The sequence below is a fragment of the Anticarsia gemmatalis genome, chromosome 25 (genome assembly GCF_050436995.1).
Source record: "Anticarsia gemmatalis isolate Benzon Research Colony breed Stoneville strain chromosome 25, ilAntGemm2 primary, whole genome shotgun sequence".
NCBI lineage: Eukaryota > Metazoa > Arthropoda > Insecta > Lepidoptera > Erebidae > Anticarsia > Anticarsia gemmatalis.
In genome coordinates, this window is record NC_134769.1 from 1691368 (window position 1) to 1710725 (window position 19358).

The 19358-nt window shown below is 34.9% G+C and overlaps 1 protein-coding gene across 1 annotated transcript in view; it reads right to left on the bottom strand.

Moving 5' to 3' along the window:
- Window positions 1–608: 608 nt before the first annotated feature.
- mon2 (Mon2 homolog, regulator of endosome-to-Golgi trafficking) overlaps window positions 609–19358 on the bottom strand; it is a 45294-nt gene continuing 26544 nt past the window's right edge. Inside the window, exons 27-40 of the mRNA XM_076131006.1 lie at window positions 18193–18300; window positions 17706–17840; window positions 17236–17386; window positions 16614–16716; window positions 16088–16238; window positions 10240–10413; window positions 9846–9944; window positions 9214–9317; window positions 8171–8322; window positions 7660–7767; window positions 7246–7345; window positions 6412–6524; window positions 5777–5947; window positions 609–5333 (exon numbers count right to left, since the gene is read on the bottom strand). Coding sequence (XP_075987121.1) covers window positions 5835–5947; window positions 6412–6524; window positions 7246–7345; window positions 7660–7767; window positions 8171–8322; window positions 9214–9317; window positions 9846–9944; window positions 10240–10413; window positions 16088–16238; window positions 16614–16716; window positions 17236–17386; window positions 17706–17840; window positions 18193–18300 — 1611 coding nt within the window. The 3' untranslated portion in view covers window positions 609–5333; window positions 5777–5834. The remainder of the gene's footprint in view (window positions 5334–5776; window positions 5948–6411; window positions 6525–7245; window positions 7346–7659; window positions 7768–8170; window positions 8323–9213; window positions 9318–9845; window positions 9945–10239; window positions 10414–16087; window positions 16239–16613; window positions 16717–17235; window positions 17387–17705; window positions 17841–18192; window positions 18301–19358) is intronic.

The following is a 19358-nucleotide window of genomic DNA, read 5'->3' on the forward strand; positions in this document are numbered from 1 at the left end:
GGGAACAGACAGAAGTACTGTATACAGAGGCTAGCGCCAGCGCAGCCTTGGTCCCTTGGCTGGCGAAATCAGGGGAGTTTTCTGGCCATTGCACAAGGGGGCATTGTGGGGGGACGGCGCCCGTGGGTTGGGGTGTCGTCCCACACTGTGGACGGCTGCGTCGGGGCCGCGGATGTGTGCCCGTAGGCGTTCCCGTAGCCTCGGCACTAAGCGGCGAGCAGGCAACACCTTGGTGTTTTAGTGGGTAGGCCTTGCCCTTCTGGTTCGGAGAGCCCCACATATCCCAGCGCTCCCCCGGGCGTTGGGGATGCAATTTCATGCATTAACCAAGTAAAAAAAAAAGTTTCAATAACCATCAAGCATTATATGTCGTTACAATAGGGAGAAGTAACCAAAAGTTACAATACCTTTGGAGAGCACGTTAAAATTGGGTCCCGGTTGTTGTCAATTATGATAACAGCTGTCAGGCATGTCAAAGGGCGGCTTCAAAAACTTTGACACTAGGTTGATCACCAATCTTATGATCAAGTATCTCAAAAACCACCAAAAGCGCCATTTTGGGCCTCACTTACTAGTAAAGATAAAACCAAGTAATAAAAAACGTTAAAAAAGTTAATAAAACAATATATTTCACACGTATGGAAGCTTATTGTAAGGGTTAGTTCACAGAGTTATCTCAAAAGGCGAACAATTTGCAGCTACGGGAAGAACATTCATATACACATAGCATTATTCACTTACTTTTTAACTATTTCTTAAGCACAATAAATAAATACTAATAGGCCTTGATTAGAAATAACTATGAGTTAAACTTCTATATGTATTTTATCAAATTAGTAGCTTAGCAATGTTATCTAGTTTGTTCAACAGATGGCGGCACTTGTACCTTAAGTTTTCATTTTTCATCTCTAAATATTTTTTTACCAATCAGTTTTATCGCTTCTAGATAAGTATTGGTTTGCGAAAGTAATAGACTGATTGGAAGATTTTATTTTTAAACATTTGCTGTAACATTTTATTATCTATCATGTACGGTAACAGACAGTTTCCGCTATAGAACTGGTCCTTAGTATAGTATTTATTATTAAATATATAACAGACATTAACGTAATCATGCGTTATTCACCTCGTCGTAAGCATCTGAAAATTGTAAAAAAAAATATGATAAATACACAAACTTCATATTGCAAGTTATCTCCATTACAAGTAGCGCCACCTAGTGTCATTTTGTAACTGTATAAATACTATTTTACTAATAAGCATCGTGTAAGCTCAGAATAGTTGTAGTTTTGGTTTTTTCCTATAGTGTTTTGTCACTTTCACTCATATACAGTTTCAAAATTGATTGAAAGTGACAAAACACTAATTAAGCAGAGCTTACACGACTTTTATTAGCTTAGTAACCCCCGGTTTCCGAGTACATTTAGCGGTAGTTTATCTATTAAATAGCGTATTTTATACGAATTTTGACACTATTGAATAGATAAACTACCGCTAACTGTACCTCAGAAACCGGGGGTAAGACAGTTAATATATGAAGAGCTTATAGCTAGAACTACAGATTCAGATTGACTAAAAGACTTCTATGGAAAGTAGGAATATAAGCCAATACCTATTTATATCCTTATATACATACTATGTACATAATAGTGAGCTCTAGCGCCATGTGATATCAAAAACTTCTAATTATTTTTATTAATTGATATGACTGTATGTTATTCTGTAAGAAATTTCTAGAATAGTTGCCTTTCGAGATAACACTGTGGTTATGTTTTTTGACTATTATAAGTATACGAGACTTGATACAAAAATTGGTAGTAGATTATGTGTGTGGGAATCAAATACATGTCCTTAAATTGCAGTTGTATACATAGCAATCACATTTACCACTTAGCCCTGGAGGTCTACTCTAGTTGAGTAGTCAAATTTTGCGTTATATAAGTGATATTTTAGTGACATAATTTACTTATTTTAATTTATTTAATAATATCTAAAAATATACAATTAAAATAATATCTCTCAAACAGTTTTTGGAAGCTTCTAAATTGATAAACATTATACATATACACAAATACGAAATACTTAACTATTTATTGGCTTTAATGGCCATTAGCATTAAATTATTGATTTAATATTGTGAAACTAACTACTTTAAAGTGATACAATACATAAGATAAAAATAAATATTAGTACATGTTTTTACTGTATATAACACAAAAAAATCCACTTGTTTGAATAAAGTTCATGGCCAGCAATTACCTAAGTCTCGTATACTTATAAAGCAGTCAGTATTATATAAAGCTAAACAATATGGCTACATACTATTGACATTGCACAGAAATATGATCAATACATTAAGTTCGATCGGTAACCACGCACTGAGTAACATTGTTCTATACCATTCATATTATAACAAATTAATATTAGACAAGAATCACCAAAAGATTTCAAAATTTATCAGTTGGTTTAAACAAGGTTCCCAACCTTTTCTTAGTCCGGGACCACTTTTATGTTATTCTTTTTAGCTGGGACCACTATGTAAGCATATTAAAAATAAAGTGTTTTAATCACCCTGAAAATTATAAATTTTAAAATCATTCGCGGACTATATTTTGTCTTCCACGGACCACTGGTTGGGAACCACTGGTTTAAACAGACAACTCTGACTCATATCTTTGCCACTGCTGGGCAAGAGTCTCTTCCCGGAATGAGGGAGGGGCTAGGCTTTGAGTCTGCCATGACAAGTGCGGATTTGGAACTTAAAGACACATTTATAAAATTTAAGATGACAATTTATTATATAAAAACATAAAAGGCGGTCACCCATCTTTAAGACTGACCGTATAAAGTATTGCTTAATGCGCCTTGAACTGAATTCATTACTACCAGATCCAGAGGTAAATGGGGCAAACTCTTCAGGATATCAGTCCAAAACACTTATAAATAAGAAATTAGACCATCAACTAATTGCTTGAGTTCAGGAGTAGGGAAAATGGAGATTTCTGCCCAACAGTGGGAAATAAAATATTGCTAATATAATATATTTCATAAATAATAATTTTATTAGTTCTCATTATAATATGAATCCATACAACAATGTATTAAATACAAAAAGAATCTACGCTCGCTATCTATGGCTCTCGTATTAAAACTAACTTTATTTGTCGAGTTTACTTACTTTACAACTATTTGCATTATTTAGCTGCTTATTGTAGTATGAATAACACTAGATTTCATGGAAGATATCTTTAGGGTTACAGACAGTTGATTTTACATACCCAAAAAGATTTCAAGTACATACAATAATATCACGCCCGTTATAGCCAAAAGTGTAGACAGATATGTATGACAGTTCGCCATTTACAATGTTAGTCCTATGTAAAGATTTTTAGCGGTTGGAAAATTTAAAGATTGTATATTTTAACTAACTACAGAAAGGGAGAATGTTGTCGACAGTCTATTTTTATTTTCTGACGTTTCGGGCAAAAATAAATCGTAAAATTGAGATATTAATTGTAAATTAACTCCATTTTATTTTCTCTACAGTAAACAGGTAACAAAAGGTAGGAAGACAATGTGAAAAATTTAATTATCTCTGTGTACTTCGTTTTATGATTTTCTGTTGCTATTTAATAGAAATGATCTGTTTAAGCTTGTAATGTTCAATACATATAAACTTTCAATATTCTCTTTTAATTGAACTACAATACTCAAATATTGACAATATTGACACTAACGGTGCTAATAGACCGCATTATAGAATCAGTAGTTTGAGTATTGTAGTTCAGTTGAAAAAGAACATTGAAAGTATATATGTATTGAACGTATAATAATAATTTAACTATTCGAAATATACATTAAACCAGATGGATTGAGACAATATATTATGTATGTATGTGTTTAATATCTATATTATATAAACCGAGTGAAGTCAGGAAGTTAATAAATACATTTATTTAGTAGTATGCAAAACAATAGTGTTATTCATACTAAAACGACTATGTTAACTATTGTTCCTTAAACCGTGCAAATCTTATTGTTTATTGACCGCGTGAGATTTTATACTAGTATTTGAATACATGCGCTATTTAATAGCACATAATATACACTTACTTGCAAGTAGCTGATTGCACAAACACTCATGAAAAAAGTGCTTGCTGAAAAAACAATTATTTTTCTGTACTCAGGCCAATATTAATGTGGAAATGATATCGGATTTCCTCGCTCGCACTGACTTATTGTCACAATCCTATGATTATTTTGATTAAACATAGTTTTATGTTTGTAATGTCCTGAGGATAGTATCCTGATTTAATTTATTCTGTAGCTGACGTCGGACGCGTTGTCGTTCGAAATAAGATTTTCATTTCGAAGATAGACGCTTAATGCGACAAGAAAATTATATTCATCCATCTTTAAAACCAACCGAGTACGGTTGCTTAACCTGTCTTCTACTGAATATACGGATCCGGAGAGAGGTCTGAAAATTAATGTCGATTATTAGCTATCTCATAGCACATGTATTCAAATCTTATTTACTTCTTATTGCCATGAAATCAATACATTAAATAATATACTCCGATATATACAAATTAATTTAACTTATAAATTGACCGCGCGATAGGAATGGTACAACAAATATGACAAAATAACTTTAACTTTTTATTAAAAGTCGCTTTTTTAATAAAATTTTTAAATTATATTTGTGTAGTGGTGAGATGTCACATTAAGTAATTTCATGAAATATATAATTTTTAATATAAATGATTAGAGAGATCAATAAAACAATATTGGAAGACGTTAATAAGCTTCATAATAAAATTTGAAAGAAGACAATCACAACTAACACTCATTTTATCTTTTTATTGTTTTCTTAAGCACTTAAGTACTTATTCCCTCAACTTTAAGCTACAATCTTTGTCACATTGACGTGTATCGTAGTGACGAAAACATGATTGGGCATCACTTAAAACTGAACGATATTCCTCCATTTATATTTAAATATATTTTGAAACAATTTTGTATCTATCTTTAGCTATTAAAAACGACACTTTTACAACTCTGGTTTCTTGATGAAGACTGATAATAATTTTTTAAATAAATTTACAAAATAACTCCTTAAAAAAATCTTATTTTTCAGTAATGAACATCTCACCACAACACACAAAAACATTTCTATCTATAAAATTGTAATCTAACTAATGTTAAACTTATATAACATGTCTAGTAATATATATTAATTAGTTCATATCGCGTACGTGTACGTGTACGTGTACGTGCCGGTGGCGCCATCTTGTGCACGCAAACAACAACTCACAAGAGTTATCACGACACTGGAACAAGATAAACATAAATTATATTTAAATTGTGAAAAAATAGTTATTATCATAACTTCTGAGTAAGTGTCGAATAACTTATCCAAAAAAGTGAAAGTTTAAAAAGGATTTTGAAAATTCCAGCTTAGTTAATTGCTAAGCCATACTCAAAAATTATCAAACTGACTCTTTAATTACAGAAACATATTTGGTTTTTTACCATTCAGCCTGTTACACCGGACGGTGTAGGCAGAAGTGTCTATGTATGGTTCTAACAAGCACGATACATATTTACAATATTAGTCCCATACATATGGAGGAAACCAAACTCTGGGCTACTATTGATAGGACGTAGGACGTAGGACGCGTAGGACAATGCTTTAAGAAAGACTGTTTATTATACAGAAACAGTCAATTTATATGTCCGTGTATTCGTGTTACGTTATGTTATGGTATATTACCATTAGTATGGCGCTAGAGCCTCGTGCTCTATATGTGTATGGTGTAGAGCACGCGGCGCTAGAGCGGCGCGGCCAGCAGGGCTCCGAACTGCAGCAGCGCCTCCCGCAGCGCCGCCGCGCAGCCTGCCGCCCGCCCGCTGCCGGCCACCACCACCAGCAGTGGGTACAGACCTGGACAACAACACATACCATCAAATCATCCCTATAATACATACTTACATAACATGCCTGATATACCGAAAGTGTACGAAACACACGTTTCACAATTAACCATGTTAGTCGCATGTAATAGAGGGCGAACCATATATCGGACAGATTACTGAACTCAAAAATACAACAGTTATATTAAGGGGAGAAGAAGACGCTTACTCGTCAACCTTCCATACAAATTTCAACCCCTATTTTATCCCCTTAGGGGGGGATTACTGAAAAAACCTTCCTTGGTTGTGTACAAAAGGCACCTCTTGGCCAAATTATAGTTTGTAACTTGTATAGTTAGGGCTGTGCGATAATTATTTGTCACTGAGTCAGTCAGGACAAGTAATTTTGAAGACTTCAGAAACCGGGCGTAAGTCTCCTAAAATTAAACAGAGTTTAAGCAAAAAGTATAGAAATATTTAAATCTATGGACTTACCTATTAATTTCTGCCACGCAACAGCATCAACTTTGCCGGGGGGTGCTTTCTTCATGGACTCGGTGAGTGTCGCCACTGCTTTCAATACGAACGAGATCTCTGATAACTGATGCCTGAAACAAAAACTCTTTTTTAGTGATATAAATTGGCACCTCCCACGTAAGTGTTCGACGGTTCGAACTCGAGGCAACACACCAACGACTTTTATAGTAATGTGGGTATTAGAAATAATTATCACTTGCTCTAACGATGAAGGAAAACATCGTGAGGAAACCTTACATGCCCCGCCCTCGTTTGGTAGGAGACCCATGCTCAGAAATGGGACAGTAATGGCTTAAAAAAAGTGCTTAGTAGTTAAGTGATTAGTTATATCATTTTAATAGCCTACCCTTCCCTCATTGCGGGAGGAGATTCTTGTCCAGAAGTGGGATAGCGATGGCGTAAAATTTTGGCGTTTTAATTTAAAACCACTCTCAGTTTCAAACTTGATTTATGACTTAATCAATCGTGTATTGTACCATTGTGGAGAGACGTAGGTCACAGGTTAGATTTTCAGATTGTATCGTAGAAAAATATTAATTATGATAAATAAAAACGAATCACCGTAATGTATAGCTTTTAAACAACAAAACTAAATTGTATAATTCTTCTTTCAATTATGTTTGTGACTGTCTGGACAAGGTTTATATGAGATCGATGGGGTCAAAATTCCCACGGGAATAGAATCCACGGGAAAAAATTGTACTAAACCCGGACGGACCCGGACCAATCCGCTAGTTTGTTATATAATGGAATAATTGTAAATGACATAAAATCTAAATGTTATTAACTTACCTAGGTAACGGTTCAGGATTATCCTCGTCTTGCGTATATTTAGATATGACTTCCTGAAACCTGTCCAGGAGCGCTACTATCGCTAGGGGATCCGTGTCATCTGAAACAATACACATTTTTATTACATGACGCTTATTTTAACAGAAAATATAACAAACAGTTTATGAAAAAACATGTATGTCTTTAAATTGCAGTGGTTTTTATGTTTCTGAGAATTTAAGTGGAATAAATGTAACATCATGTCTTTTCCACACGAAGTGGACACGAAGATATTCAATTTATTTTATTTTTCCATACATTTAATTATATTTTATTGACCCAGGAATCGAACTATGAGTTCGTTGACCCACAGACGTGTACAATAAGCTAAAATACATTCATTATTGGCTGCTGTAAATATTGTTTTATATTCACCATCAACTCCAGCGAATGAGTCAATATCTTCAAGCATGGAGAACTGTAGGAGTGTCTCGAAACATGTCCGCGCGAACTCCTCTCTCTCTTTCAATTCTTGTTCGTTTTCTGTTGACAAATAATATCAATATTGTAGTTTATACGTTTGACTATTTATAGTTTGCTTCTTGCTATCTGTCAGTATGTGGACAGCTTCGAATACAGGTAGCGGCCGGCCCACCAACTGCGTGTATAAAGCGCTCCCGCTGCGCGCCACCCGACAAGCGGCGTGAGAGGGCGACATTGTACCTTACAGCGTCTATAAGATGTAAGCTTGCCTTCTCGAGTCATTTGGAAGGCAAAATGTGAGAGAGTGATATCTGTAGAGTGTACCATGACCTTAATGCTACGAATGTCCAAGCGACGACAGTTCAAACGGCCCAGTTTCAAGGGCACGTGCGTCGTGCAATGACTTTTAAACGACTGTAAGTTTCTCCACATGTACTGAAAAATGATGTTAAGTAAGACTCACGTATAGGATGCGGCGGTTGCGTGTGCAGCGAGCCAGCTCGCACCAGCGCCAGCAGCGCGCGCAGGTGCGGGGCGGGCAGGCGGGGCCGCGCGCGCAGCGCTTGCTCCCGCACGGCTATCACCAGCTGCCGGGCCGCGCGACCGCCGCCCACACTGCACAAATATAAAAAAAAACATATGAAACTTCAAAGTAGAAAGGTATACAACCGTACGAAGTAGCCGCGCAACGTTTCACATCTTTAAACAAGCTCCCAAAATTCATCCCCTACATTTCTATTCATTTCAATATACCTAGTCGGGTCGTAAGTTCTGTCACATTTTTTTGTGACATGATTGAGACATGTTTGTTTTTAGAATAATCATTTATATATCAAAAGAAAGGTAATCAAACATGGATTCTTATTTTAATTACTATTATTCAAAATGAGCTCCGCGATTTTGTACACAAGCCTTTAACCTGCGCGGCCAATCGTCTGCAGCAGCACGCACGAGGTCCATGTCAATATCGGCGGCTGCTTTGATCAAGGATTACGATTACAAGAAACATTTAAGTGGCCAGCATTTCATAATTGAAAAGTTTTTATTGTGTGACAGAACTTATGACCTGACTAGGTATTTTATATACGAAACTAGGAATCATGCGACAAAACACAATCAAAGGTCGGCGCACGTAGCTAAATGGTCGACATGTACCTCAGCGGCAACGTTGTGTTTATGCGTGCACAGTGCACGTTAGCTACATTACACACGTAACCATAAAGTGCCTGTCAACTAACCAACGATCGTCTTCTTAGCGCATTTAGTATATCATATCAATCAAATACTATAAAAAACAATTTAGCGGCTAAAGTATCGATGCTAAACGCTCTACAGGTGTGTCGTTATTACACTTAAGCGTCACAAAATAAAAAAATGACCAAAGTTTATTTTTCTTTACTAGGATAGTATTTAAATTTATTTAAGCTCTACAAAAGCCCTCCAATGTCTATCATGACATAAGTTAATTACTTAAATATTAAAAGTTTGTTAATGTGAAATACTTACGGTGGTTCAAAAAGGAATGTTTCTAATACTTTCGGTAGTGTCTCCCAGAATTCTTTGTACACGTCTGGTTGTTCTCTCGCTAGAGGTAATCCTGTTCCTAATACCTAAAACATAAAATACATATAATAAAATTTAACCCATTAATGTCCCACTGCTGGGCAAGGGTCTCCTCCCGTAATGAGGGAGGGGTTAGGCCTTGAGTCCACCACGCTGACCAAGTGCGGGTTGGGGACGCTGGACCTCAATAAATGTATTAAACAAATTATAGGCATGCAAGGTTTCCTCACGATGTTTTCCTTCACCGTTGGAGCATGTGATAATTATTTCTAATACACACATAACTTCGAAAAGTCATTGGTGTGATGCCTCGGGTTCGAACCTGCGACCACTTGAGTGGGAGGTGTCAACTTTTTATTAAATAATATTAATCAATTTCTGTATATGAATAAAGTCATTTTTTGTCTACGCTTCTGTGTTATACAATCTAGAAAACAAAACTAGTAGAATGGACTAATTAATAAATTCTCAGTTAACGCATTTTTATAGTGTTGTAGACACTTAAAAAAATGTTTTACATTTTGTTCTTCGTAATAGATTATTATTTAGAGATATTATTCTAGTCACGTATATACCTGTAATAATAATGATGAGATCTGTGCAGTTTCGTCGTTTTGTTCGGCCGTTCTACGTCTCTTGTCTTGTCCGTATTTCTGTACTGCTGCGTGGAGTGCCTAAAAAATAAAAGTACAATATTTTAATCTATTATTTTTAGTCCAACAGATTTAATTAGCTTCAATAATATAATTGGTATCTAAATAAAAGAAGAACTTTATAATAATACATCGGCTAGGTAGCCAAAATAAAGTAGTATGTAATAAACCAAATTTCACTAGAAATATTTGGTAGCACGAAACGCCATTTTAGACCTGCATGAACAGATCAATATTACGTGTGGACTAGGAGGTGTTTGCTATGCCATATACAGTAACTATAGCTATAAATGTAAATATAAGTGCGTATCCTCACCAGCAGCAGGTGCGGCAGCACGTCGGCAGCCGCCTGCGGCGCGGCGCGGTACAGCGCGGCGGCGGCGGCCAGGCAGCGCGGAGCTGCGCCGCCCGCGCCGTAGCCGCACGCCGCCGCCAGGGAGGTCAGTGCGTGGAACAGCGCCGGGAGCAGCGCGTGGCGCTGCAGGGCCTCCTGGAGAAGATAACAATAGTCTAGATTAATATTACGTCAGGTGTCCGAGTGCATTAATGCCTAAATATTAGTTTTAGGCTACGTAATGAGTTAAATGATGCAATTTGAAATCATTTTTTTGACATGAGACGGAACGTTTCTGTATAACGTAATAACTACAAATTACTAACGAAAACCTTTTATTTTAGATCCTGAATTCGAAAAATTTCCTATGTTTTACGTCACCATAACAAATCTGTCTCCATTATTGCAGGTGCTTCATATCCGATCTTACAAAAATATGTTTTTTCGAATAATAAAAATAACTTTAAAAAATAAATAAATAAATATCAAATACCCTCACTAATAGATAAAATGACAGCAAATGTACGAAAATAACTATTTCAATTTAATCTAATAAAATCGTCTCTTAAACAAATTACAAGAGACACAATAGAGGGATAGATGGCGCTCGTTGCCGTGTAAACATTAGCTCCGTGTTAAAAAATTTAATAAAAATAGTAATAACGTGATCTAAGACTAGAAAAAGTGAAATCCAAGTTGTTCGAGTGCTGACCCATCTCAATTATTGTTGGTGAAAGACTGCTCGTATTATTATCACCAAAAAACTGTAAAAATCTTACTCAGTGACAAGTGCAGTGATTACAAACAATTATCAAGTGAATACAGCAATAACATAACAATACTATCCTTGGTGCAACTATAACATCAGTGATACGTAAAAAAAAAGCAATATTAAAACAAATACAAGCCTATAAGCTAATACAAGCAACAGTGAAAAATTGTGATCGTTAATTTTATTTAAAAAGTGGAACTCGTCAACCAATCAGCTCACATCTGCATTTCTTCTAATTCGAACAAAAATCCCATATGTACCTACTTAACGCAATTTTCGGCTTCTAAGTTTATGTTACAATGGCGCAGTAACTTAAGCTCTATGATTTGCGAGCGTTAACCACCGAGAGAACGCAGGATCGCGTCCCGCGAAAGCAGTTGCATTTTTGTAAATTGTATCTCAGTTCAAACTTCACCGCACATTAAAAATGTCTAACAACAACACATCGACTCGAGTCACTATTAACTCTATTACCACCACTCCGGATTCGAGATTTGATCAGGCGTCAGAAACGGGTATTAATAATGTCACTCTGAGAAACAAAAGTAGGATAAATATCCCAATAAATAATTCTTTTGATCGTTTGGAGGAATTCTCAGAGGATGAAGATCCTTACTGCTCGTCATTGAACTCAACACCTACACGCTTACGGGAATTAAATAGAAGTTACCCCAATATAAACACTAATGTTAGTTTAATCGACGACTTAAGTGAAATGAGAGCAAAATTAGTTACGCTTGAAGAAAAACTTAAAATTGCAGAAAATGAAATTGAAAACCTGCTAATTGAAAATACCAACCAATCAAAACAAATTAACGAATACAAGGCAAGGATAGACCAATTGACACATATTTGTAAAGACACAACTTCGAAAAAAAGATCTTGCAGAAAAAGTCTGATTCGTTCAAAAAAACTAGACTTTTCTTACGAAGAACGTCTATCGTCAACAATAAAAACTAACGACATCGATAGTTGTCATCAAGAAAAAGCGCTATCTGTTGGAAAAAATAAGAAACTAACTAGTCAGCAAGAAATGTATACTTCTGTCAAAAACAAAACCACATTCAATGATTTTTCTGACAATCACCCAAATGAGCTAATAGATGGCGTTAGCAATGCAAATATAAAAAGAAATCGAATATTCATTCTAGGAGATGAACAATTAAAAGGATTATCGGCTAAAATGATAAAAACAAGGTACGGACAATGGAATGATATTTACACAACATCATCATTAATACTATCGGGAGCTAAGAGTAGTGATTTTTTACATAGATGTGATAATATTGCTAGTGAAATGTCAAACGGTGATATTGTCATAATTGGTATTGGTTGTAATGACAATAACATTCAAAATTTACACTATAACTTGAGTGTTATTTTAAATAAGTTTTGCAAAGTACATGTGTATATAACACCCATATACTATAATCCACACCTAAATGTGAATATGCTAAATAAATCTGTAAAATTGTGGACCAACCATGTTAAACATTGCACTATGATAGATTATAATAACTACTACAGTGATAATCATGCCTTCCTTAATCATGTATGCAATAAAATAAATGTAAATCTTAATTTTAAGCAATACAACTCGCAATATTTGTTACCTGCAAAGATTAAGTTACACCTGAATTGCTGTAAAATATTAAATAACCCAGAAAAGAGGAAAAGTGACAAAGACAATATACAATCAAATGATAAGGTTATTAAAAAAGGCAAAATACCTTACTATTTTCCAATTAAAAGTCACAAGAACTATGTAAATAACTCATCTGCCACTATAATTGATAAGAACCGGCCTCAGTCATCTTCCACTACACCCACACAACTAACTCAGCAAACATTTTTTCGTCCCTAACAAAACTCACATTGTTACAAAACACAAACTTACATTGATACACCAAAACATTCATGGCTTACAAGCCAAAAAAGAATTAGTAGAAATAACCCTTAGAGATATCCAATCTAGTTGCAAACCTGATATCCTCTGTTTTACTGAAACCTTCATCATGTCAGGTACAGAAAAAAGTGTTAACATTGCTAATTATGAACTGGCATCTTATTATAGTAGACAATGTAAGAGAGGTGGCTCATGTATAATGGTAAAAAGGGGTGTTGCATACAAAAATATAACATGGTTTGATGATTTTAAGTCAATACACCACTTTGAACTTAGTGCAATTAAACTGATAAAAAACAACATAATAGTCATTTGCATCTATAGGATTCCCTCAAAAAAGAAAAGTCATCTTGAGTATTTCCTTAACAAACTAGACCTTATGTTGTTTAAATACTTATCTAAATATGGAAAACATAAAATTATCATTACTGGAGACTTGAATATAAATATGTTGGATCAAAAAAACCACACCACTGCTAGTCTATCAGATATATTAAAAAGATATAACCTAACATCACACATAACTGATCCCACTAGAGGCAAGGCATGCCTTGATCTAATTTTAAGCAATGAGACAGATGCCTCAGGGTCTATTTTGGATCTATGGCTGTCTGATCACAACACTGCTCAAATATTAACATGTCCTATACAACACAAAATTGGCACCCCTGAGTATATATATGTTTTCAAAAGATGTTACTCTAATGAGAACATCAACAAATTCAAGCAATATTTGGCTAGTTTACGATTTTTAAATAGTCATGCAGATCTCAACACAGCCTTTAATGAATTTTTTGATTATTTCTGTTTACTCTACTACCTTTGTTTTCCTATTATTCGAGCAAAAATAAATATAACAAGTAAACTAAAATGGTTAACGAAGGGTATAAAACTAAGTAGCTTGAAAAAAAGACTACTTCGCCTTAAATATTACATGTCTAAGTCTAAAAAAGATAAACAAATATATTTGAAATACAATAAACTATTCAAAAAATGTGTAATTACTGCTAAAAAAAACAGTTATAATAAGTATGTAATTAATAGTAAGAATGTATGCAGAGCTACTTGGACTGTTATAAAAAATGAAACTAGCAGCACACAAAGCCACTACCACATAACTAGTATATTGAATGACGAAAACAAGGTAATTACACATCCATTGAAAATAGCAAACTGTTTTAATGATCACTTTATATCTACAACGAATAAAATAAATCACTCCCTATATACCACAAATGAAAATAATAAGCAAGTTAATACCATTTTTCTTACACCTGTAGATGAATCATATATTAATAAATTGATTATGTCGCTTTCAAATACTACATCTGAGGGCTATGATTCTGTCTGTACTAGAATTTTGAAAGAATGTAGCCAACAACTTGCACCTTCATTAACTATTTTGGTAAATCTCTCACTAGAAACTGGTACCTTTCCTGAAAAACTTAAAAGCTCCGTAGTAAAACCTTTATATAAAAAAGGAGACACAAATGATATGGCTAACTATAGACCAATAACTTTAATACCGGTTCTCTCCAAGCTATTTGAGAAGGTCATGCATGATAAATTGACATCATTTTTTGACAAAAACAATATTATAACACATGATCAGTATGGCTTTCAAAAAAAGAAGTCTACTAGGGATGCAGCATTCTTCTTGGTAAATGAGGTTTTGCAAAATATAAATAACAAGCATTATACGACAGCAATTCTATTGGATATGTCAAAAGCTTTTGACTTTGTTCCTCATAGTTTACTGTTAACGAAGCTGGAAAGCAACGGTATAAGAGGCCCAGCTCTAAATTGGCTACACACGTATTTAGAAAACAGGCTCCAATGTGTTGAAATAAGCAAACTTAATGAAAATAATCACATTGATACACACAGATCTGAGTACAAACACAACAAATTTGGTGTCCCACAGGGGAGCGTCCTTGGTCCATTGTTGTTTATACTGTACATAAATGATCTTCCAGATATAACTCAACATAAAACAATACTTTTCGCTGACGACATTTCAATAATTGTTACTACAAATAAAAATATGAAAATAGAACAACATGAAACTGACATTAATAATACATTGACATTAATTATAAATTGGTTAAATAATAATAACCTTCAAATAAATATATCAAAAACAAATATAATAAACTTCAATAATTTCAAGTACAATAATCTAAATATTAATTACAATGGAATTACATTAAATACAGTTGATAAAGTGACATTTCTTGGACTAATTATTAACAATAAACTAAATTGGAAAGAACAGATAGAGAAAATAAGCAATAAAATAAATGGTTTTTCATTTGCTCTATATAAACTCACAAAGGTCTCAAATAGAGAAACAGCTACCATAGCTTATTTTGCATACGTAGAATCCCTACTCCGCTATGGCTTACTAGTATGGGGAAATGGCACAGACATGGTTAAGGCGTTCATCGCTCAAAAGAGATGCATAAGAGCCCTATGTAGCATAGCTCCTGATGTGTCTTGTCGTCCTTATTTTAAAATGTTGAGGATATTACCTCTTCCATGCCTGTATATATTAGAGATAGGAAAATTTGTAAAGCAGCACCAAGAAGTATTTATAAAAGCAAAAGATAACGGAAGAGAAAATATGAGAAACCCAGATAGACTTATATTAGGCACAATCCCAAGAAGTAGTAAGTTTCAAAATAACAGTTACTCAATGTGTGTCTGTATATATAATAAAATACCTACACATATAAAACAGTTGCCATACACAAAATTTGCAAAGGTGTTAAAAAACTATCTGTGGCAAAATACATTTTATAGTGTTAAACAGTTTTTAGAATCAAAGTAAATAAGACAGGTTTTTGCCTTAACCCTTTGTCACTACTTCCTTCTGTACCAATTATTATTATTATATAAAATCAACAGTAATAAATGAATAGTTTTTAAGTGTAATATAATTAATTTGCATGCTAGCAAATATCTAGCTAAATAGGCTTGCACTAAGCTAACTTGCATTGTTATATATCCACTTCATATTATGTACCCACCCTATTTATAGCAAATAAATGATTGATTGATTGATTGATTGATTGATAACTATTTCTTTAGTATCAAATAAAAGTATAAGTAAAATCTCCAAAACTATTTTGCTTTATCTTAATAATACATACCTTGTGTACAATTTCCAGGCAGTGCAGTGCATGCAACGACACGGGTGCTGCGGCGGACAGTGAGTCGAGCGCGGATGCAGCAGCGGACGGCTCCGTGCTGCACACGTGCGCCAGGCACGAGCCTAGAGTTGACACGTCTGCTGCCGTGAAGCTGCGGGGATACAACAATAATGACAATAAAGATCATAGAAATAATAAAAGTAATCTAGCATAACGATTACTGTTGTCAAGCTATAGTACAATTTTATCCCGTTGATTCCTTTCCCGTGGGAATTTCGATCCCATCGATCCCATCTAAATCTGACAGTAACAAACATGTTAAAAAAAGAATTATCTAATTCGATTTAGTTGTTCAAAAGTTATGCGCGTACATACATTTCGGTAACTCATTTTAATTTATATGTATAGATTATTCATATTTTTTTATCTTCATTGACGTCTTTATCGTGTTTGCTTCAATGTCGAATTTCCCGATGTTGTCAATGTTCAAAGTAACGTAAAGCGAAAGTTAGTAAGATGTACTTACGTGGGTCGTATGTGTTGGAAGATGAGTGGGAAGATCTGTACCAGTGTGGTGAGGAAGTTGAGTGATGGAGCGTACACCTCCACTGGTTTACCATCCTCGGATGCTGGATGCAAAATAAAGTGATAAGTCTACATATTATACTATGCAAAACATTAAAATTATAATTACCTATTAGTCACCTTCACTCTCACACTCTATCGCACGGACCTAGGAGCGTACAGGGTTACGCGCTCGCGATTTCCTTCTAATGAGCGCGGCGCGTGATATTTTCCTTCCCCTTGGACATACTTTATACATGCGGTCTTTCACACGCGTTTTTTGTTTCATGCGCGATAGAGTGCGTGGAAAGGTGGCTATTGTCTTTATGTGATAGATTAACAAGATTCCCGTTGCAGTATTTTTTTAAACTTTCAATATCTTATAATTGCAGCAAAGTTTCAATATTTTTAATGATAGATAGGTAGCTGTTTCTTGTTCAGACAAAGAAGTGTACATTGTTACGTACAGAACCGTATACTCTAAGGTTTATGCACATATATTTTGTTTTAAACCTTTGATCTACGGGTAATATCTCGTCAGTTCCAAAGCTCCAAGCTAGTAAGTTCGTGTAGCTAGTACATACGTGGCGGTGCAGTGGGCTCTGCAGAAGCGATGTTGGTCCAGGCGGCCCAGGCGGCGCCCCACACCTTGCGCATGAGCGGCGCCGGCACGTCCGTGGCGCGACCTGCTGCCGACACCACCTCTTGGAATGACTTCAGAGCTCCTACTGACACCTGGCAGCACAAATATAAACTTTAACTTGGCTATGTAATATAAACTTTATTCCACAACTCCCAGATATGACAGACCAACAAAATTTACATGTGCTTTTGTCAGGCGCAAAAGCGTCAAAGATAGGCACAAGGCACAATCATCGATTAAAATTGCAATAATTGTTTTCCATGTATCCAGGAATTGGTCCTTCACACAGTACGGCAATAACAATCGCACTCTTTTCCGCAGTGGGTATTGTGAGTACGACAAACAAACTGAAATGTTACAAGATGGCCAATACGCCTATTAATATAAAAGTCTATGGTCTTTTTTATTTACCTCATGACTCCTCCTCAACGCGAAGTCAGTGATATAATCCAGCAGTGCGGTCCAGGACCTGTTGAAGTCTCCCACCGTGGTCAGCAGCTGGAACCGCGAGTGGAACACACGAGACACTCCAGATAAAGTGAGCACCTGCCGATATCAAGGCATTTTAGTTTCGAATTTATATGCGGAGTTATGAAATAGAAGGTTATGTAAAGAATCGATAGAACGATGTTGGGATTCGAAACTATAATAGAAAAATATAATCTGTGACATGAAAACTAAACCACGTCGTAAATAAATAATGAGCAACGGTGTTAATTTTATCAATTTTACACAGCAAATTTTCTAGAAAAGCTTTGCATAATGAAAATTTATGAAAGGTTATATACTTGTCTTTATATTTCTATAACTGTTCATAGTTTTGAGGCACAAAGGGTAAATATCGACAATTTAGAGTTTATTTTTCTCGCTTATTGCACTATATAATAAGTGTGTTTACCTGCGTCTCAGCCCATTGTTTCTGCGCGGTGTTTCTCGTGTGGTGTATCAGTATGTGTTCACCTGTGTCCACCTTCTCTGAACTCGCTATGTTCGACTGCTTTTGTACCTGATATACAACAACAAGAAGATTAACCGAGAGCATTTTGACCACATTCTGCGACATCGCTAACGTAAACTTCAGTAATTTCTTTTATTTTTATACCTTTCACATTTTCTATTACGCTTACAGCAAATATCACCATATCTAGTGACACAGAACAAAGATTTTATGCGAAAGAAGTATGAATGTGACCTAACTTTCTTAAAATATTATTGCTTACATCTGTGTAAGAGGCTTTTTTTTGTAGTGTTTACTTTTTGGGTACAACTATACCATGAATTCGCCGAAACGAGTCTCCACTCATCCTGCAATGCGGTGACTGCACCAGTAATAGCATAACTATGGCAACTTCTCTATTTTTGTTGACGAATAGTTTTGGTATTTTAAATGTTTATAGTCTTTAAAATATAGCTTGATTAGAATGACAGATATCAAACTGTTTTGACTAGGGTTGTAGAAGTATTGATCAAAATCGATAACGAAAAAATCGAATCTAAAATAATTATATTCGATTCAATTATTTTTGAATTAGCTTTATACGAATTGTTGTTGTGAATCTTATTGTTTAAGCAAATTCGTATAGGACGACCAGCCCTACTTTTAACACCGCACGGAGACCTCTCCTAGTTTAGTATTAATTAGGATCAATTAAATAAAACAATGAAATTAAAGTTAAATAAAATTAATTTATTCAGTTAATGGTGCAATTCTGATGATAGGGATGAAGATGATAGTAATATAGGATGCGCAGTTAATGGTGCGCATCCTAAATCAGTATCATCCTCATCGCTATCATCAGAATCGCTGGAACAATCTTGTAGATTAATTATTAATTCTTGGTCACGAATAGTATCAAAGTGTACTTCGCGATTAACGATTAATCAGAAGATTTACTCTTATCAATAGATAATTTTAGTGAGGAGACACAATAGTGTCTCCTCACTAAAATTTTTGCAACATGACGTAGCCTTGTAGAGAGGTTGAAAATTATTAGGTTTATTTTTAAGACTAAAGAAAATAGTACTGATTTTTAGTTTAAAGGCTGATTGTATTGAATTATTCTG